The sequence below is a fragment of the Eucyclogobius newberryi genome, unplaced genomic scaffold, assembly GCF_026437365.1.
Source record: "Eucyclogobius newberryi isolate DKJ021-1_F unplaced genomic scaffold, fEucNew1.0.hap1 SCAF_7, whole genome shotgun sequence".
Taxonomy (NCBI): domain Eukaryota; kingdom Metazoa; phylum Chordata; class Actinopteri; order Gobiiformes; family Gobiidae; genus Eucyclogobius; species Eucyclogobius newberryi.
In genome coordinates, this window is record NW_027316389.1 from 35,964,213 (window position 1) to 35,986,256 (window position 22,044).

At 42.4% G+C, this 22,044-nt stretch overlaps 1 protein-coding gene across 2 annotated transcripts in view; it reads right to left on the bottom strand.

The window, feature by feature from the left end:
• Positions 1–22,044, bottom strand: part of otogl (otogelin-like) — a 30,846-nt gene that overhangs the window by 2,419 nt on the left and 6,383 nt on the right. For both annotated transcript variants that reach the window (XM_072435232.1, XM_072435231.1), the window contains exons 19-51: positions 21,802–22,011; positions 21,548–21,716; positions 21,393–21,467; positions 21,077–21,120; positions 20,819–20,984; positions 20,006–20,113; positions 19,787–19,925; positions 18,963–19,097; positions 18,735–18,881; positions 17,853–17,972; positions 17,589–17,705; positions 16,868–17,024; positions 16,679–16,705; positions 16,422–16,601; positions 16,063–16,341; positions 14,729–14,846; positions 14,580–14,659; positions 13,574–14,490; positions 11,688–11,865; positions 11,467–11,609; positions 11,364–11,387; positions 9,538–9,627; positions 9,277–9,466; positions 8,197–8,414; positions 3,048–3,189; positions 2,776–2,961; positions 1,958–2,170; positions 1,771–1,875; positions 1,578–1,685; positions 1,382–1,483; positions 1,204–1,308; positions 979–1,019; positions 807–870 (exon numbers count right to left, since the gene is read on the bottom strand). In XM_072435232.1, coding sequence (XP_072291333.1) covers positions 807–870; positions 979–1,019; positions 1,204–1,308; positions 1,382–1,483; positions 1,578–1,685; positions 1,771–1,875; positions 1,958–2,170; positions 2,776–2,961; positions 3,048–3,189; positions 8,197–8,414; positions 9,277–9,466; positions 9,538–9,627; positions 11,364–11,387; positions 11,467–11,609; positions 11,688–11,865; positions 13,574–14,490; positions 14,580–14,659; positions 14,729–14,846; positions 16,063–16,341; positions 16,422–16,601; positions 16,679–16,705; positions 16,868–17,024; positions 17,589–17,705; positions 17,853–17,972; positions 18,735–18,881; positions 18,963–19,097; positions 19,787–19,925; positions 20,006–20,113; positions 20,819–20,984; positions 21,077–21,120; positions 21,393–21,467; positions 21,548–21,716; positions 21,802–22,011 — 5,097 coding nt within the window. The remainder of the gene's footprint in view (positions 1–806; positions 871–978; positions 1,020–1,203; positions 1,309–1,381; positions 1,484–1,577; positions 1,686–1,770; positions 1,876–1,957; positions 2,171–2,775; positions 2,962–3,047; positions 3,190–8,196; positions 8,415–9,276; positions 9,467–9,537; positions 9,628–11,363; positions 11,388–11,466; positions 11,610–11,687; positions 11,866–13,573; positions 14,491–14,579; positions 14,660–14,728; positions 14,847–16,062; positions 16,342–16,421; positions 16,602–16,678; positions 16,706–16,867; positions 17,025–17,588; positions 17,706–17,852; positions 17,973–18,734; positions 18,882–18,962; positions 19,098–19,786; positions 19,926–20,005; positions 20,114–20,818; positions 20,985–21,076; positions 21,121–21,392; positions 21,468–21,547; positions 21,717–21,801; positions 22,012–22,044) is intronic.

The following is a 22,044-nucleotide window of genomic DNA, read 5'->3' on the forward strand; positions in this document are numbered from 1 at the left end:
CCAGCATGCCATCATTTATACTGCATATAGTATGTTATCCATCCATTTTCTACCGCTTGTTCCCTTTCAGGGTCGCGGGTGACTGGAGCCTATCCCAGTGACTTCGGGCCTTAGGCCTTAGACCAGGCATGTCCAAACTAGGGCCCGGGGGCCAAATGCGGCCCTCAGACCATTTTTTGTTGGCCCTCCAGTGTCCTGCTATGTTGGTCCAAACAACAAAAAGTTGTACTTTTTACTGTGAAATTGAGAAAATTCAGGCATATTAATGTTATACCAACCTAATATTAATGTTCCAAGTCTAATTAAAGGTGTGGAGGCTCATCGCAATTACGTCAAATGCAAAATTTATAATAATTCACTTTGTCATTCAACAAATTCGACATTGTCAAGTGGTTTGTGGCCCTCTGCCCTGTTTAAGTTTCAAAATGCGGCCCTTGGTGAAAAAGATTGGACACGCCTGCCTTAGACCATGGACAGTGGCCAACTTGTCGCAGGGCTAACACAGAGACATAGACATTACAGACAGCTATTCACTCTCACAGTCATTCACTAGGGGCAATTTAGAGTCACCAATTTTACCTAACACATGCATGTCTTTGGACAGTGGGAGGAAGCCGGACAACCCACGGTAACACGGGGAGGACATGCAGACTCCACCCAGAGAGATGTGATGTGATATTGGTCTGGTTGGGGGAATCGAACCCATGATCTCCTTCTTGGTAGGCAAGAGCACTAACCGCCTTTGCCACCGTGCACCCCATCTTATTATTAAAATAATATCACAAAAATCCTTCAAATGGACTTACGGCATGCATGTAGAGGGCAGTCACAGTCCCCATTGTTTTCTGGAAGCTCCACCATCACCTCTCCCTAAAAGCATACAGTACTTTTTTAAAAAACTTATTATCAACTTCACTTATTTCAAAAGTTACTCATTTATTTGTTTTAGGATATTTTGCATTTCATTTTGTAACTTACTATTTTACAGTTGGGAAGGGAGTTGTCGTCACATTGGCATTCTGACGGCAACAAAAAGAGTTCAATTACATGTCATGATTATTAATATAATTTAATTTCATCAAGTAATACTGGTAATATGATTGTTTTTCTTTATACATATGCAAGCAACACCACAACATGTATAATAAGTAATCAGACAAGTGTTTAGAGGGCACAAGGGTAATATGCTGGGTCAGTGTGTACCACAGTGATACTGCGGGCAGCAGTGTCCTGGAACCATTGTTCTGATCAGAGAGAGGCCCAGAGCACAGCTCACAGAAGACTCCAAACACAGGTTTACATCACACACTGCACAATAGAGAAACAATATTAGTCTCTAAACAACCATACATGTATCTAGTGCCAGGGGCAGCATTCGTACCACAATGATAGTGTGGACAACAACTGTTAGTTGTGTTCAGATCCACAGCCAGAAGTTCTCCATTGGAACAGGACGGAATAGGCTCAATACATGACTCACACACTGCACACACAGAACAAGGGACATGTGGTAAGGACTGCGAACACCAGCTTGACCTCAAAAGTTAAAGGGCCCAATGTCAGCCATTAAAACTTACCGCACAGGTAAGAATAGCAGCAGGATTTTGAACCTCTGACCTCCACCAGGAACTGGTCCTCCCTGCATTCAGGGGAGGACACTGGGGGGCAGGCCATTGGGTCACATTCTGAAAAGACAAATATCAGTTTTAAGTCAATTCAAATGCTGTTGCAAATGACAAATCTGCCTTTAATGCATGTCAATGTTCTCACCACATCTGTACTCTGGGCAGCACGACATGGCACTGTAACCAATCACCAGCCGGTTTCCGTTGTCACAAGGCGGTGCTTCATTGTCACAAATGGTCATATTGCATTCTACAAATATCAGTAAGATTCACCAGATGAATCAGATATGTACTACAGGTGTCATTAAGAGAAGAATGAGTGTCTAACTGACCACAGATCTTCTTGGGGCAGCAGACGCCCTCCTCCAGCACGTCCAGCACATACTCGCCCTCTCTCTCACACAGAGGAGAGGGAACAGTGTCACAGTCTGGCTCCACAGAGACCACAGAGCCGTTCTCCATGCACTTGTACAGACAGCAGCTGCGCAGAGAGCCGTTCCACACTTCGCCTGGGGCCCGCGGGTTCCCCTCATTATCTGTGCACACTGGAAATCCCAGCACACATACACAGAGGCATAGAGTACATTCTTTAGCACTATGTGACTATAGTATATACAGATACACAATAGACACATCGTACAGTATGTAGGGTGAGAGAATCTAAAGAAGAGTCATCATTAAGGTGCTCTTGCTTGTCTCCATGGGGATATATTGCTTTGCCCGGGGTGTTCTACAGTCTGGCATTAAATCTTGTTGTATAATATATTGTATTGTTTTTTTTTCTACATATATTTTATTTGTATGTCCTTTTTTTTTCTTAGTTTAGCATAGTCTTGACATTATTCTATTATTATCATTATTATTATTATTATTATTATTATTATTATTATTATTATTATTATAATTATATATTGTTATATGCTGCAAGTTCCTAGTTTGTGAATTTTGTTCAGTTACAATGGCAATAAGACCTTTTCTGATTCTGGTTCAATTCATATTATATTATCCTATTATCTATTATTATTAATATTTATATTGCTAAAAATTACACTTTTTGATACTATTTTACGCCATTTAGATTCTCAGCCCTTGATATTTGACAATAGAGTGCATAAATGGACACTTTGACTACAATGAAGCTCGGACTGACCACAGCGATCCTCTGTGACACAGAAGGGCGAGTCTGCACGATGCAGGATGGTTCCGGGACGGCACACACACTCCTCTCGGATAAAAGAGCAGGTGGTCTCCTCGTAATAGTCCTTATTCAGACAAGTGCGGCTGGTGCATGTGCTGACACAGGGTTGGTACTCTTTTCCAGGGGGGCACCGTAAAGCTGCAGAACACATACAATGAAACAGTTACAGCTACATGTTAATGACATGCGGTCAGATTTGCTTTGGTTTTGTTTTTGTCCCTTACGGCAAAAATTAGGTCTTCTCCAGTTGATGCACACTTGATGAGTGTAGCAGACTGCCACATATGCAGCCAGAAAGTCACACTGGTGATTCTTGTAGTGCAGGTCTCCGGCCCATATGATGTCACAGAACTGCTCTGGAGGAACCTGCAACAATATATGTGAATGTCAATGACATTGGGAATGTCAATGATATTTTTGAATTTCATACGGTATCATTTGTAAAACAAATACTCTTGTGTTCCAGTTCAGTGTATGCAATGGAAAAAATAAATACTGCACAAAAAAATGTAAATTGTAAAAATAAGAAATACTGCCCCAAAGGTTTGTCATTTCAACAATGAAATTGAAATGGCTATAATATTTCATATTGGGATTTGGCTTCTTCTTAGGAACAAAACAAAATATCAAACGTAAACCTACTATCAAACCTCAAAACACCTATTTAATGACAAACCATTTAAAGGTGCACAATGTAACTTTTCTGGTCGGGGATCGGTCACCTCCATGGAGACTTGCCTGGAATGTTCCACAGAATGCCATTACACTCACACACACAAAAAATAACTACATACATACATACTCTCTGCAGAACCTTTAATTTGTCTCATGGAGATTAGTTTGGGCCTTATAGGACAGTAGGCAGGTTTTCCATGCTTTCAGGGATTCTTCCTTGTGGAGGCAACATAGAGGTCTCTCTAATTTTGTGAACGAAGTTCTTTGTACCATGTACCATGGAGAGGCTCGTTTTGGCCTAATGACCTTCCATTTTAACGAGCTGCAACATCAAGTGCAGATTTCAGAGAATTCATGGTCGACAAATTGGTCACTTACCCTGGATTAAAGCTGTTCTCAGCAGGATCACATGACATGTCACTGAATATTGGATCTATCATTTCTTTATGGGTTATTCTGTGGGGCTGGACAAGCCAAAAGAGCAACTTTTTTAAAATAAAAGATAAGACAAATAATCTTCCAAATACAATCTCTATTTGAACAATTTCCATTTGATCGACAAAATAAAAAAATAAAAAATTAGGAGCTGAAATACAGGGTGCAATCAAGATACTAAAAAACAATAAGTCTCCAAGGATCACCGCAGATTGGTATAAAGCTTTAAAAGAAACACCTGCTGGGCTCCTTTTATCAACTTGAAAAATGCCCTAAAATCAGATTCCCCGAGCTGGAAGGAAGCATCATATCTCTAATAACTGAGAAAGAAGGGAAAGATTGACTGAATTCTGCCTCATTCAGACCAATTTCAATCCAGAACGTGAACTAGCAATTATTTCCAAAAGCCTGGAATGAATAATCCCAAATTTAATTCACAACGATCAATCGGGATTTATCAACATATTATCATACAAAAGCAACAAAACAAAAGCTGGAATAATTATTTTGGATAATAAGAAAGTTTTTGATTATGTTAGCTGGCTTTGTTTATTTAAAGTGCTAAGAATATTGGGGCTCTTTATGATATCGATAATCAAAAAGAACAAAACTACATACAAACATAACAAAAATAAATATGTCACTCTGGAAACAAAATCTCACTTACTGGCAACCTCCCTTAGGGTTTAATAATAATAATAATAATAATAACTTTTATTTATATGGCGCTTTTCAGTGACCCAAAGACGCTGAACATAATAAAAAAGGGGGGGGTATTTACAGACAGGGGGGACAACACGTACAGAACACATTAATATACAGATAAAATAAACAAGACAGAAGAAGTAGAGAGAAAAAGATGGGGATGTAACAGGGGGTAGAAGTGTAGGCAATGGGGTAGAGGAGGCTAGGGGTAGGGGAGGTCATAGGCTTGGGTGAAGAGGTATGTTTTTAGGCGGGATTTGAATGTTGTGAGTGAGGGAGAGTGGCGGACAGGTTGGGGGAGGGAGTTCCAGAGTCGGGGTGCTGTTCGGGAGAATGCTCTGTCGCCAAAAGTTTTGAGTCGGGATGTTGGTGCAGTCAGGGTGAGAGAGGAGGAGGATCGGAGAGCTCGGGTGGGGCGCTGGGGGATGAGGAGGTCAGACAGGTAGGGGGGGGCAAGGTGGTGAAGAGCTTTGAAGGTGAGGAGGAGTATTTTAAAGTTTATGCGCTGCTTGATGGGGAGCCAGTGGAGAGAGCGGAGAACGGGAGTGATGTGATCACGGGACCGGGTGTGGGTGAGGAGGCGGGCAGCGGAGTTTTGGACCATTTGGAGTCTATGGAGGGAATGGGAGGAGATGCCAGTGAGGAGGGAGTTGCAGTAGTCAAGGCGGGAGGAGATGAAGGCATGGATGAGGGATTCAGCAGCGGGGAGGGTGAGGCAGTGTCGGATTTTGGCGATGCGGCGGAGGTGGAAGTATGAGGTCTTGACAATATGGCTGACATGGGGAGTGAAGGAGAGGGTGGGGTCCATGATGACACCGAGATTGCGTACCAGGGTAGAGGGGGTGATGGTCGAGGTGTCGATGCTGAGTGAAAAGGGACCAGTTTTATTGAGAGTGGATTTGGTGCCAATGAGGAGGAGCTCTGTTTTGTCACTGTTCAGTTTGAGGAAGTTGAGAGTGAGCCATGATTTTATTGTAGAGATGCAGGTTTCAATGTGGCTGAGGGGAGGGTTTTGGGTGGATTTGGTGGTGAGGTATATCTGGGTGTCGTCAGCGTAGCAGTGAAAGTCCAGGTTGAGTTGGCGGAGGATGTGACCAAGGGGGAAGATGTAGCAGATGAAGAGGAGGGGGCCGAGGACTGAGCCCTGGGGGACCCCTGCGTTACTGGGGAGAGGGTGGATGAGTGAACGGAGAGGGAAATGAACTCTTGCCTGTTGGTGAGGTAGGATGTGAGCCAGTCAAGTGCAGAGCCCTCAACACCCAGTTGGCGCAGCCTTTGTAGGAGGATGGAATGGTTTAGAAAGACCTACCCATTTCATTGAAGGACCACAACCTCAAGGCTTAGGTGGGGTTTTTTGACTCATGAAAAACACAAATTAACAGATGATGGATGCTGTTTTGTAGCTTTTGGCGTTGAGGGCTGCAGGCTCCTGGGCCTCGATAACCATTAAGCCACGCACGCTGATGTGTGTGACCTGGATGCTCAGTATAGTGAAGCCACTTGAAGGGCCATAGATGATGGTCCTGCTCCAGATCTAGGATTTTGTGATATCAGCCACTTCAGTTATGGTGGTTCCTACATCCAGTCCCATGTAGGGGCTTGTCCTCCCATGACGGTCCCTCCAGCACCTCATCATCCTCTGTTCCCCATTGTCTGAGACATTCACTGAGCACGCCATGTGCAGGAGCCTTGTCCTAGATGTACTAGGTATATCTTGGTACCTGTGCCCAAGACACCACGCGCCAAAGACCTCCACAGCTTCAGGCCGGTGGCTCTCACGTCCCATCTGATGAAGACACTGGAGCGGCTGGTCCTGGACCACCTCCGCTCCACCGTGAGCTCAGCCATGGACACGCTGCAGTTTGCATATCGGCCTGGCATCGGAGTGGAGGACGCCGTCATCTCCCTGCTGCACCGCTCTCTCTCTCACCTGGAAAAACCTGGCAGCTCTGTGAGGATCCTGTTCTTCGATCTCTCCAGCGCCTTCAACACCATCCAGCCGCTGCTCCTGAGGGACAAGCTGAAGACGGCTGGTGTGGACTATGACCTGGCAGAGTGGATCCTGGACTACCTCACAGATCAGTGACCTCAGTGCAGTGTTTGACACCATCTACCACAACATTCTACTGCAGAGATGTGATGCTCAGCTGGTTTAAATCCTATTTATCGGATATTAATGTAAACCAGAGCTCCTCAAGTAACTTACAGTATGCTGCAGGGTTCAGTACTCGGTCCAATTCTGTTTACTCTTTACATGCTGTCGTCAGGCAACATTATCAGAAAGCATTGCATTAACCTCCACTGCTATGCAGTTGACACTCAGCTGTATCAATGAAACCTGATTAGACAGAGTAGACAGACTTAGTGTTATTTATCTGATTCTTAACCCAGAAAAAACCGAGGTCATTGTACTAGGCCCTAAAAGACTCTTTATAGTCACACTGAACAATGTCAGTATAGCCTCCAGTTTTACTGTAAGAAACTAAATCTATGACCAAAAGCTCTTGTTCAAAGTGCACAGCCTGTAAAATAGCTAAAATCAGAAAAAATCTTGCCCAAATTATCCATGCACTTGTTGCATCTATATAAGACTACTGTAATTCTCTGCTCTCGGTATATCCTAAAAGCTCAATAAAGAGCTTTCAACTGGTTCAGATTAATAACAGGAACTTAAAGAGAGCACATTACGCCGGTGTCTCTTCACTGGCTCCCTGTCGAGTTTAGAATCAAAGTAAAAATCCCCCTGACTTACAAAGCCATAAATGACATGGCCCCATCCTACCTCAAAGATACTATAGTACATTATCATCCAAACTATTATGGAATCAGCTCCTGTCCATGTTAAAGAGGTCGACACAGTCTCCTAATTTAAGGCTTATAACGTTCCTCTTTAACATTGCTTATGTAGTTCATTGCTGTTCACATGTTGTTGTTCTCCTTTTTCCACTTCCCACAGGGATGGTATTGTTTCAAATGTTGCCGCTCCAGTGACGACTGCACCTTAGATGCCCTTAACATGCTCTGGAGTAACTTTTGTTTGTTAGTTTATATCAAACAAAATTCCATCTGTATCGCTGCTGTTTAACCCAGGAATAACTGTGCATTGGCTCTATCTACTGGCTGTAGAGGGATTTACAAACTGTTTAATACAACATTTTCAGCGCTTGTCATGCTGGCCTGTTTACTATCTCGGAACACAGTTGTACTGATCATGACAGGTAAGATTTACAGAACAGATTCTCAGAGAAACAGCACAGATTGAGAAAAGCTCAGTTACCGAGGTGATTCAGAAGGAGTGTTTTTGATGCTTGGAGGGGAGAAGATTTTTAAACTAGGATTCAAAAAACTAGTGTGAAGGAAGCTAAGTGCTATTCCAGGTATGTTTTTGATCAGGGAAAATGTTATAAGAGGGTTAAAAGATTTAAAAAGTAAATTGTGCATAGTATGTGCCATTAAATTAAAAAATATTTATAAAAAAATAAAGGAACCATATTTCTAGGTGCATGAATTCTATTACCTACTAAACTAACAAAGTTGACTAGTGTATTTGTGTAGGACCTTGCTGTGGCAGGGCACAAAGTTTCTCTGTTGTAGCATGGAGATGCAGTTGGAGCAGTCTCCAATGGTGCAGTTGTCTCCGACCCTGCGTGTGTGTTCCGTCTCATCTGTGGTCTGCACTCTCCACGCGTGCAGGAACACCAGCATGTCGCCCACTTCTCTCACCACTGTGCCGTTTGGCAGCTTCAAGTCATCCTCTGGGTGTCCATCACAACACCCTACAAAACATCATTTGCCATACGCATTACTGCTAAAAGAAACAGTAACCATTTTAGGACTGTAACGACTATTATCATACTGTAAACAAATAAATAAATAACAACAAATGAAAACTGACTGACACCTTGAAAAGATTTGTTCTGAATGCTAGATGAAATATCATGCAGTTGGATAAGCCCCATTAAGTCTTAAGTAAAAAAAAAAAGGTAATTTACACAAGTAAACAAAAATGAAAAGAAAGAATCCTAGAGGATTGAGAAATCAACACAGGCACTTGATGCTGTTAATCAGAGGACATATTTTGCAAATTTGACTTTTTGTAACCTTTAACCTTGTTGCAAAAGTGTTTCCTCATCATTCGTTTACTTATAATTGTATTTAGATTTAGATTATTCCATGTTTGAGTAATCCTGTTTTGTCCCGCAACTGAGGCTCAAATGCTCCGAAAACTCTTTTAACCTGCCCCCGATCTGTGCACACATCCCTGTACATAGTGTTGAAAGTTTTGAAAATTAAGAGTCGAGTAATACATGTAGGGTTCTAAAATGCAGCCACTTTTCAAAAATAAAAACATAAATGAAAATGTGCCGCTTTTTACGGTGAAATGTCACTACCGTATTATCAGTGCAACAGTATTGAACAGGAAGTCAATGGACCTGTTTCTATTACTAAGCTGTTCTAGATCAATAATGTGGTTTATAGTGAACAAAATGTAAAATCTAGTTATGTTATAGTTCAATATAAATAACCTGAAAAAGCAAGTCTCCTTAAAATTATTATGTTGAATGCTTGTTCCTGTTACTGGTCACTCATAGTAACTACGGTAGGGACTTTCTAGTATTTTTCAGTGTGTGTTCTTACCGCACAGGCCCCGGGTGGGCACAGAGCCGTTAGTAGGAGACATGTACTGCAGCACCATTATGCCAGTGCTGTGGTACCACTGAATGCCAATCCCTCCTGGTGTATGGAGCAGGTACATGCTGCCAGTGTCCTCCACGTACAGAGCGTGCCGTGAGAACGGGAGCCTCACTGGCCGATAGTTCACTGTTACCTTAATACATAGCACAGTCACAGTGGGACTAATATTATGTTTTTCAAAGGAAATTAAGGGAAGAAGCTGACCTTTCGATCTAATCTGTTGATAATGATCCTGTAAGATGAGGTGGTGATGTTCAGCTTCTTGAAACACAAACCAGATGCACCTGTGGGGCCCTGGAAATCAGGTTGGACAAAATAAGGGATTGAAATTAGGCCCGAGCGCCACAAGCTGGCGAGAGGCCTATTAGTTCCGGAAGGCAGTGCGAAGCACGGCTGCGAAATCGAGCGCGAAGCACTCGCCCACTTCCAAACACTCACTAACAGTGTTAGTGTAGTGTAGTTTTCCTACTACTAATTAGTACTACTAATTAGTAATGGAACATTACCGTTGTAAACGGGCGAAGTGCGCACTAAACGAGCGCTTTACATTGGGATGACGACTGCGAAGCGAATACGTTCCCCATCTCTTGCATGTTCCGTGCATATAAGCATGTAATGCAAAAATTTAACATTATGACTGTATAGAGGGCCAAAAACACAAAGTGGGCGGAGCCCACTCAAAATTAACGAAAGTACCCGTCAGTGACCAGGGACCCACACCATGAGGTTGGAAAGCGCGAGCGCTTTTCCGAAAATGTATAGTTTATGATATTTGAAAAATGGGAAACATTGTTTTCGCATCGGAATATTATTCTTTCTTTTTTTCTTTCTTTCTTTCTTTCTTTCTTTCTTTCTTTCTTTCTTCCTTCCTTCCTTCCTTCTTCTCGGGACCAACCCCCCTATTTTTCACCCAGTGAACATTGACGAAAAGTCACAAAAATTTGCAAACCTCTAAAAATTGTGCCTCTCTACATTCTGGCTATCTCCCTTTTCTAAAATTAAAAAAAATTGGCGCGTCAGCGCCCCCAAATGTACCAAAAATGCATTGAGAGATAGGAAATGACCCCAAAAAAATCTGATCGTAGAATCATGAAATTTGGCGCAGAGGTAGATGGTGACAAGAGAAGTAAAAAATATTATTACGGCAACGCCGTCCGCCCAACCAAATGTCGGCCATATTGCTTCAAAAATGGCTAAGCATGACTCGGGAGTTTTTCCAAACGTCGTACTTTTACGAACTCCTCCCAAAAAGCTGAAATTTGGTGAAAATGGTACTGAGGAGTGGGACATCAAAAGTTATCCAAATTACTTTGATACCTGTCACGGTCTCTGTGCGGCGAAGCCGCAAACTGTAGCTAGAATTTCAGAAATCTCCCAAATTTTAAATTTCTGCCGTTTGCGCAGATCAGTTGTTAAACTCTTTACCCTAAACCTACTTGAAGTGAAATAAATTAATTTGGCGCCACAGCGCCCCCTACAGATTTTATATGGAGGTTAAATGTTTAGTTTTTGCGAAATGATATGACATTTGACACAAAACTCAATTTTGGCATCCCATCAAAAAAGTCAATGAGACCCATGTCATAATTGTTATGGCTTTGCCGCAGCGATGACCAAAACCTCCCATGTTATTCCAATGGGGAAATCACCAGAACATGTTTACACTTTAGACTTTCACGAACTCCTCCCAGGGCGTTAGCCCTATTAGCCTGAAATTTGGTGAGACTCATCTTCAGGGGTGGACCATCAAAAGTTATCCACATTTTTATTCAAAGAGTCACGGTGTCTGTGCGGCAAAGCCGCACATTTTGCCAAGAATTCAAAATAAAATTGCTTTTTGAATGGTAAAACAAAGGGGAGAAGATGTGACAGCGTCACAGATTTAGCAGTAGGCGTAATAAAAGGACAATTGGGGCGCGTTAGCGCCCCCTCCTCTTGCGGCATAGCGGCAGCGTGGCGGCGGCGAGGGCCGATCATTGCCGCTTGTGGCTATATTTTTATATATTTTCATATCAAAGTTGCATACTCACATAGCGCCTGATGGAGTTGACACTCTACAAAGAAAACAACAATAAATGTGCAACTGTGTTCTGGATGAGATGGATATATATAATAATTTTGAGTTATTGTTACCTGACTTGTTGGACATTTTTCCACTGTACCAATTATAGTCTCTCTTGGTAGTTTCACAAGAATGTAGGAGCCATTATCATACAAGGCGACATTATTTCCATCGAAGGTGATCACACGGAGGTCCGACATCACAGTGCAACGACCTGACAAAAGCAAAGAATTGTAAACATTAATGTAGATAAAATAGTAAAAATGATCTATAAAGCATGATATAAACTTACAGGGGCACTGCCACTGTGGACAGCAAGGGTCAGCACTGATGAGGACAGGCAGGCCCAGCAGGTTGCACTGTGGTTGAGTGGTGTTGTAGCGGCAGTGAAGAGATGAGTTGTGAAGCAGCAGCTCTCCATTGAAACAGATAAGCTCAGCACACTCGTCGATACGGTATGAGTAAGGAGGCTATGGAGGAAATACACATGTGTATTTGAACCGTGAATAATTCAAAATGTAGGAAAGCTGCAATGTCTATTATGATTTTCCTACAATGTCTAATAATCAAATGCTATTAGTCAGGGGTGTTCAAACTATTATCCTAGCGCACATTATCCTGAGAAATTATTTTTACTGAAAGTTTTAGAATAGTATGGCCCCAATAACTAATATATCTCAAGACATATTTTATATTAAGGTTGTGAGAGTGAATTACGGTGTGGAGGCACTTTAAAACATACCGGTAATATAAATGCAACATTTGACCACTTGTCTGTTGCCCCCCACTTGGTCTATATTTCAACATGTGGCCATTGATGAAAAAGGTTTGGACACTCCTGCTCTAAGTACATGCAATTTTGTGCTTGTAAAGTTGGCTATATGTATGTTAGTGTAATAAACCCTAAACTTTCCACCATTTGTAGCTCTCGGCTCTTTTTGCAGATGCACGTAAAACTTTTCCCAAAGCCCTAACCTAAAGTTCAAAGTAAGTAGTAAAAGGGTAACAAACCTCCAAGCCTGCTGTCGTTAGAACACATTTCCACATCTTAGTGCAAATGAGTTTGCAATATTCTTTAATGACAATGTTCAGGACATTAAAAATGCTATAAATATAAAATGCACTTTTTAACTGACAAAACTTTCCAGGAGATCATCACCAGTCAGAGTTCATCTACATGCTGCCTGGATGTGTTACCCACCAGATTGTTAACATGTCACTTCAATCTGGAGCATTCCCAAGGGCTTTGAAAACAGCAGTCATAAAGCCTCTCCTAAAGAAGAGCAGTCTGGATGCCACAACATTGAACAATTACCGGCCCATCTCTAATCTGCTATTTTTGGGCAAAGTCCTCAAAAAGGTTTTTTACCAACAGCTCACGGATTTCCTCTTCATAAATCACTCAATGTTTTCCAGTCAGTTTTTTGACCTCATCACAGCACTGAGACTGCTCTTGTCAAGGTGACAAATGACATCCGCCTGAACAATAACGCCCACCTAGTACTGCTAGTAATAAATTGTATAAACAGGAAGTACTTAGTTGAAATTGGTAACCGACCATACCACATGTCCTTGAGTCTCATACCACATAAGCCACTTTTTACCATCTAAAAACGTCAAAATCAAAAGTATAATGTCTAAACCCGACTTGGAGAGACTTATCCATGCATGTAATGGCCTGCTCACTGGCTTCTCTAAACGAGCTGTAAAACAGCTCCAGAACGCTGCTGCTCAACATTAGTCCTGTTCTCAGGTCCCTGCACTGCCCCCTGTGGCTCAGAGAATAGACTTTAAAGCAGCTTTGCTTGTATACAAGTCTCTCCATGGCCTAGCACCAAAGTACATATGAACTAGTAGAGTAAATGTACACACCACTTGTGAAAAGCCTTATTTACACTTTAATTTAAACTTTTTTGTTTGAAATTTGAGCTTAAAATAATTTTGCTGCAAAGTTGCATCACAGCGAGGGACAGATAAAAGGCCTTGCACCCCCAAACATCAAGTACATAACAATGCAAAGTTTAGTGAAACCTTTGAGTCGGAGTTTGAACGATCAAACAAACAAAATTTTAAACAGAGTGTGGATCCATCTGTACGTTAGGTGTGCATGTAAAGGGAGACAAACTGGTAAAGGATTTCTCCCTTCACCAACTCTTTGTCACAGTGTGTTTTCCTTACCGTACAGGGAGAGGTTGGTAGAACAAAGGGAGTAATGGTGGTTGCTTCCTCAGTTACAGGCGTAGGACTTGTGCCTATTTTTGTGGTCGTGGGTTCTGTAGTGGTCTCAAAGGTCGTAGGTGGTGTGGCGGTGGTTGTCATGGCGCTTGTTGAAATCTCCATCGGGGGCATGGTCTCTGCAGTGGTGGTTTCAGGCGGCAGGGTTGTGCTCTCAGTGGAAATGACAGGTGTAGTTTGGGTGGTTGTAGTCGGGGGCACTGTTGTGGGAGTGGAGGGTGGGACGGAGGTGGTAGTCACGGTTGTGTGTTCAGGTGTTATCACAGGGGTTGTGGTTAGTGCCGGCGTGGTGATAAAAGTAGTGGTGATTATGGCAGGAGTGGTGGTGAATGCTAGCGTTGTGGCTTCTGTTGTAGTTGTGGGGATAGTTATCGTAGTAACCGTGGTAGTTGTAGCTAGCATGGTGGTCATCTCAGTAGTGCTCGAAGTGGTGGCTTCTGCTGTATAAGTTGGAAGAAGAGTGGTAGTAGTGGTTGGGGGCGGTGGAGGAGTGGGAATGGTCGTAGTGGTTGGTAAAGGAGTACTTGGCATTGTGACCCTCTCTGTTGTCAGTGTGGTTGTCAGGGTAGTTGGTAGTGGAGTGGTAGTTGTAGTGGGAGTGAGAGTGGTGGAGGCGAGTGTGGTCGTCGCAGTGGTAGTGGATGTGGTGGTGGCAGCAGCAGCAGTGGTTGTTAGAGGCTCAGTGGTGGCCTTTGTGGTGATGGTTGTAGTTGTTGTTGGTGTGGTGGTTGTGGGGGTGGTTGTAGACTCTGCTGTTGTGGTTCCCATAGTGGTGGTCGGTGTGGTTGTAGGTTGGGTTGTTGTTCTATTGGACCGAGTCACATATGCAAAAGGCGTAGGAGTTGGGGGGAGAATAACACCTGTAAACAGCAAACAGCAAACAACAAAACATCATGAATGCCGTCTGAACTAACAGTTGTATATGGACAAATATGCTACTGGAACTTACAGTCCTCTGTGTACACACATCTTCTGGTGACGTCGTCAAGGACCATGTTTTGCGGACAACGTGGAAAACATCCCTCCACACTATGAATAAAAAATCACGCGTTCCACTGTCTTAATAAAGAAGCTCATTTTAAATGTTTTGGAACTTACGGGGGCAAGAACTGGCAGCGTGTGGCATCGGGATCACTGCATGTGTGGACACAAGGACTGGCACAGGCCTGGTAGCGCCACTCACACATCATACGGTAGGGAATGACAAAACTGCTTTCTACAAGAATTAAATAAATAAAATACAATTGAGCAGCTGTGACAGTGTTTATATTAGGGCTGGGCAAGTTAATGCGTTATTATCGCATTAACTCATCACTTATTTAACGCGATCAATTATTTAACCGCAGGTCGGATTCCCCTGGTCCGCACCAGTTCTAAAGCCTCGTACAAACCGCTGCGGACGAATCGCGCCCGACGCAGAATTTGAGCGCGTGTACTTTAGAAAGACAAACGCACCGGACGCGCGTTCTCGACGCGCTGGACTCATGTCCGTAGAATACACTCAGCAGCAGACGTGCGTCCGACTCGTCCTGCACATGCGCAGTGGAGGAATTGTGCTGTGCTGCTTTTCTCGTGGTGTAAATGGATTTTAATGTTGGACCATGGCTTTGGTTTATTAACTTTACAAAGTCAGCGGCTACAGGCGCCAGCCGAGGCAACCCGCCGGGGTCCCGCGTGAGCAGGTCCCGCCGGGGGCCCGGGTGAGCAGGTCCCGACGGGCGCCGTAGCTGGGGAGATCCGCAAGAAGGGCCCGGCGCGAGTCTTCATCTGAAAACGTGAATAATCTGGTGCCTTAGCAACTGTCTTAGTGCAGAGGAGTAAAAAAACATATTTTCTGGTTCTTTTCAATGCCCTGGCAGTGGCAATAAGCTTTAGTCTTGTGTTTGATAACATTGTTTAAGTTAAAATGTACACAATTATTTAACTGGTTAAGTGTTTGTTTGCACAACTAATGTTATGGCGCTTTAGTGTCAATTTCTAAGAATTTGCAAACTGTACTGAAGTGTTTTCTGGTTTAGGGACATTTGGTACTAGACTGGTTATGCTGCTCCTAAAATATGTTTTGAGTGTCTAATGTTTCATGAGATTACAATGTTTCTGACGTTACCTCCGAAGTGGCCTGTTCATCTTTAATGAGTGTGGCTCAGGATTTTGTGGCAAGTGAATACTTAATATTTTATTTAACTGCTACTGAATAAAAATGCTGATGCACTTTACACTTCTTTTGAATTCATTTTCAATTTTGCACGTAAAAATGTGATTAATCGTGATTAATCAGGGAAATAAAGTGATTAATTGTGATTAAAAATTGTAATCGTTGCCCAGCCCTAGTTTATATAAAACATTTATATATATATATATATATATATATATATATATATATATATATATATATATATATATATATATATATATATATATGGGCTTCTGACCCTTCAGTAAAAAGCTGCTGCTGGCCTTAAAGCCCTCAGAGGAGTCATATCTTAGGGCTTGTGCAGCCATTCGTGTCAGGGTCAGAAAGGTTCCTGGCTGGCTAATGAGTTCAAAGGAGCTGTGCCCAGGCAGAAATAAGCCCTGGTGCTGGATGAAGGTGGCCCTTCGACGGAACTCTGGGCCTCTGGTCCAGCGCTCCAGGTGAAGACTGCTACGGCCTGACACTACAAGGTAGTAGTTAGGACGCTCTGCAGATTCTATCGACACCACAGGGACACCTGGTGTTAAGAAGAGAGTTGAAAGGCTTAGACCAGCTTAGGAACAAGGCAGTTTGTGTGTTGTGAATTAGAACACCCACGTGACGTTTTATCCTTCTGCAGTCCTGCTGTGATCATGAAGTTGAAGAGTAAGCCTGGAGCAGGAATCTGCGCCGCTCTCTCTCTGAACAGAGGGAAGATAATACTGCTGCTGCGATTCACCCCAAACATGGTGTCATTAAACACCGCATTCACGATGGAAAATGGGCCATCGCCTAATTCTGATAGGAGACCAAACAGGACGTGAGTGATGTGACATGGAACAAGCAGTGAATGTTTCGTGCTCAGCTATACCTACCCTGATTATAGTATTCACAATCATAGGCTGTAAAACAAGAAGAGGTTCAAGTCAACGGATCAAATGTTACAGTTATATAGTTTGTTTTAAGAAAAGAAACAGTTATCTTCTTCATATGCACAGACTACAGCAGAAGGTAAAAGGCTGTCAGCTCATGTAACAGATATGGGTCAGTAAGACTGGACTTACGGCAGGCAGAGGGTGACCTCCAGTATATGGTGACTCCTTGCTGGCAGCATGTGTGTGCATATGCTGCGATAGACGTGCACAGACACTCACAATCCCCCCCACGATTACAGTTGCATGTGTCAGTCAGGCAGTTTCTGTAGAACCATGCCACATCCACCTGGCAGAAACACAAGCCACGTTAAAATATGCATGTACACATAAACACTCTTTCTATCCACTACAATGTGAATCAGGGGATGGGGGTCACAGGGGGGACATGCTGCACTCTGAGGTCTCATTGAAGGGACGACTGCTTTCAATAATTCATCCAGGAAAGAAGGGCTTTTTGGGACAAAAGCATGTGGGTTAAACTCAGGCGGAGAGAGGACCACTTTAACTCTATGCCCGTCTGGTACAAGATATTTAGAGCATGATTTAAATCCACCAGATTAATAAAGTAGTTTTAACACAGTTTAAATGAAGGCCGTGGCTGCAGAACACATCTATAAGCATATTCCATTACCAATCTCTTGCATGATATGTAATAAGAGGTTGCAGCAATTTATATTTTCATTTGTTTCATTAATGAGTTTCAGTTCAAATAGCATTGTTTAAGTGACATTATTCACATTTGTACACACTGATGGCTCCCTCTGCTGGACAACAGCAGGAGGGTAATTTTGCATATGAATTCATAATGAGATATTTAAAGGGAGTAGAGTACCTTGTTGAAGTGACTCACCACATTGTGACAGGGAGCAAAGACATCGCTGTAGAGCAGAGCACATTCCCTCTTGGCGTATGGCTGTCGGGCCAGGTCCCCTTCACACGGCCGGGCCAGAACGTAGTCACTGTCACACTGACACACACAAAACAACGTGTCTGATTACTCTTAAATATCACTCAGAACTCAGGGGAATGGAGTGAACAGGAATGCCAGATCCAAGTTTAAAAGAAGAGTGAGATATATAAAGTGAAAACAAACAAGGTCTGAGCTGATTCTTACCTGCCCCAGGGCCCAGCTGTCCCCAAACGTCTGCGCGTTATTCACCTCCATGTGGCTCGAGGTGGTCATGTCATTCACTGTCACACTGTCAAAGTTACCACACATCCCACTTAGGTGCCCCTGCAAATACACACAAGGTCACACAATTCCATTTGCATAACAAGACAAGAGTAAGGCTCAATATTATACAAATACACCATGGATGTAATGATATCTAAATGAAATTGAATTCAATGTCAATGGTACAAGATCTACGGGTACTAAAATACCCTAATTGGGGTTTGAAGCATTAGTTACTGTCAAACTAAAAATGCTACTCCTTAATAACAATAGTTTCTTAATTCAAACAAATGATTGTTGTCTTGTGTCTTGTGTTGTGCACTTTCCAGACAAAAAGTTCCAACTTGGATTTCAACCAATCAAATAAAAGCCTTATGTGGAGACTGTGTTCGACAATGTTATGTGCCCAGAGAAGCAGGTTTAGGCCTGTCTGATCTACCAATATATTTTGGGGATAAAGATTTGTGTGCAATATTTTTTCAGTAATGAGGAGCTATATTGTTATTTATTTTTTGTACAATAAGATTTGCGCTGCAGAAGATTAGATAATTAACTTCTATAGCTCATTATAGATACTAACTAACCAACCAATGTTATTTATTTGTTGAAGCTTGTTTTTTAATTTTTTATTATATTATAATATATTATATATATATATATATATATATATATATATATGAGCATGTGTGTTTGAATAAATCTCATAAACATAAAGAATAGGTCATGTGTTTGACTGTGCTGTTGTGCAGTAAGAAGGCTGTGCAGGTTGCGTGAGAGGCACACCTGCACACCTAAAGTGTGGGATTGTTTTCTGACCCAGACCTTCCACTGAGGCCCAGCTCGGATGTGGACAGTCGTCTTGCGGTCCCAGAGGATGGTTAAGTCCTGATTTGCAAAATGAACAACTGTGTAGTAGCCTGCCTTCCACAATTCAAATTCAAATCCTCTTCCAATAACAGTGGATGGACTCTGGAATCACATATCAGATTTTTTTTAGAGCAGAGGTGAAAAGGAGTTTGCAGAATGTGCGAGCCAGGGGTGAGCGCCTACTGGGTTGCCTGAGTTGTCGGTAAAGTAGATCTGGGTAAGTCCCACGTGAATGACCAGTGTTTTCAGACAAACAATGCCACTCTCATAACAGTCCTTGTTTTGGGCAATGATGGACACATCTGTTTCTTCTGTGCTCTGATTTAAAAAAAAAAAAAAGGTACACATTAAAACTCTGTAAAACTCTTAAGAAACTGTATTTTGTGCTACTTGACTGATTTAGTAAATTCAAAACCCCTTCAAAACAAATGTAGAGTAATACAATACACACTAGAGGAAGCTGTGTCATTCTAGGTAAGTGAAAGGTGGCAAGAACAGGAAGCCACTGTAGGCTATTAGGACCGAGTTGTGACCTCCGCAGCCATTCTCTGAGCTCTGAGTGGTGGTCAGCAGCCTGTTGGATCTGAATTGGTGTGTCTGTTCTGCTAATTCTAATTCTATATCCCTGGGAGCGCCAGAGCCCAGGGGTTTGAATTGAACACTAGTGCCTTTGTGTAGTTACAGCTTTGCCCAATGTCTGATAGCTTTACTGTGGTTTAAACGAAGCGATGCAAAATGTTCACACAAACACTCATCTTAATCTGTTCTAATTAAGACAGCAGTTTATAACAGGATTAAAACAGGCTTTTCCAGAGACAATTCAGTCTTGGCTAAATCTTAATAATGCTCGCACTTAGCTCTTAAAGAGCTGGTCGCCCTTTACACACATACTTTGACACCAGCTAGCAGAAACGGGCACCTGTGTGGTCACAGTAAATTCCAGAATCCTACTGAGAAATAACCAGCGCTGTGTTTGCTTAAGTGAAGCTCGATGAAGCATGACTTACTTTAATGAGGTAGACCTGACAGTCTGAATGGTAGTCATACTCTAGTCCGTCAAAGGTATGGTAGTGTCGGTCACTGTAAACAGTGCACACTGCTGGACACGGGGAATAGCTGCAGTTAAAATAGCCACGGTGACACACACTATAAAAAAGAGATAAACATTTACTGTACAGTATATTTGACTCAGAAAAAAATAAGTTTTCAACAAGTGTGCCTTATACCATTTATAACATGGGGTCTCCACAGTCTCCCCAGGGAGGTATTCTAGTCCCAGCCAAGCACAAGGACAGTTCTCTGGATAGTAACACTGTCCATGGTGCAGAACCAGCCTGTTAACAAATAAAGTCAAACTTAGAAAGTCGTTCATCAAAATAACTGCTTTTCTATTACTCATCTACTTAAACACAATGAATGTCTTGTTCTAGTCTATGCTATGTTAAAAAATATTACCCAACCAAGATAGAACATAGTTTAGAATAAGGCCAGATAAACCAGGTGCTAAACTACCTAATTTACCATTCAAAACGATACCAATTATTTGTGATGCAACTCTGAGCAGAGGATTAACAACCATAAATAAAATGTTATGTTGATAAATTATAGATGTTAACCAATGTTAATTAGGCCTACTCATTTATAAAAAAATATATAATATTCATAATCATAATATTGATGATTATTATATTGCCTAGCAATGTTCTAAACCATCAGTGCAGTGATTGTGATTGTAGGCAGAATGTATAGGCTTATGCCTCTGCCAGCTGATAGGAGAAGTGAACATGGAACAGGTGAGTCACTCCTCCATCAATACACTACTCCATGAACAGACTCCATAGTCTTCCCTCTTTGCTGTCTTGAAGCATTTATGAGAGATGCAAATCACAACTGCACCACCTTTTTGAAAAACTTTCGCACACATTATCTTGTACACATGTACAAATGATTCATGAATATTGCCCTTAAAATATGTTATTGTTGAATGTATTCAGTTATTTAGTCTGAGGTGCTTTGAGCGGCTGTGGTTGGTGATTTACCCTGGAGGGCAGACACATCCTGGTATGCAGGGTGTGTTTGGAGGGCAGGTCATATTGAGCATGAGGTTGCGGCAGGTTGGAGCGCAGGCCACCCCTCCTCTCTGCTCATTGCAGCTGTGGTACACCTTACCCTCTGGACACTCTCCAACTTCTGTGCTGTCAGAATCTGCAACAAGGACACATCGTGGATCAAGGAAGAAAGTTACAAAAAAAAGCCATAAAGCTTAAATGGAACTTGCTATTGAGAGAAAAAGAGACCTTGTTCTTCCTGCACACACTCCATCTTCCCGTTTCTGCACAAGCTGTCAAAGAAGAGAGAAAAAAAAGAAGGTTGAGGTTATTGTACACTTTATAGGAGAATCACATATTGTTATATGCTCAGATGGAGGCCAAGGGCCTATACAACTCTAGGAGAGATAAACAGTTTTTTTTTACAAATCGCAAATTATAAATCTTATTATTTTGGGGTGGGATTGGCTCACAAACTTGTCATATTAATCTTAAAGTAATTTACCTTTGTAGTTATGGCATTACGTTTTGAAGTTCTTGTTTTCTGCTTTCATTAAACACTCACCAAGGACCGGACACACTGAAGGTCACCTCTCCTGGCTGGGACACACCTCCCATGGAGTAGCAGTGGCACTGAGAACTGAAAAAACAACATATTTCAAATCACCATGACTAAATCAACATTTTTATCAACTATTTAGATAAGCTCTGAGATCTTACAGCTGCACACAGCGCTGACGCACATCATCATAGTAACTGTTTTGTGGACAGCCACAGCCCTCTGCACACTCCTCCGGATCACAGGCCTCTGGGCCGGACAGAGCACGACACGAGCGGCCACAGGAGGAGACGCAGGAGTGGTACAGCATCCCTCCAAGGCACACAACCCCTGCACACAGGACAAACCATGATCAGATGAATAAATGTAGTTACTATATGTATATATTATGTAATCATTGCAGTATTGCACGCACCACACTCAGAAACATGTGGCCTGAAGTTGATGTCGGCTCCATGTTTTGAGCAGAGGTATGCATAATGAGCCAGGACGGTGCACAAGCAATTGCCCCCACAGCGACATGCCTGGTAGCGGCACTGCTGCTGGTACACGTTAGGACTGATGTAGCTGTGACACACAGCAAACACACTCCCCACTAGGATCTCACACTTGTTTGCATAGTAGACTACAAAAAGCAGATGCATGATACACATTCAAT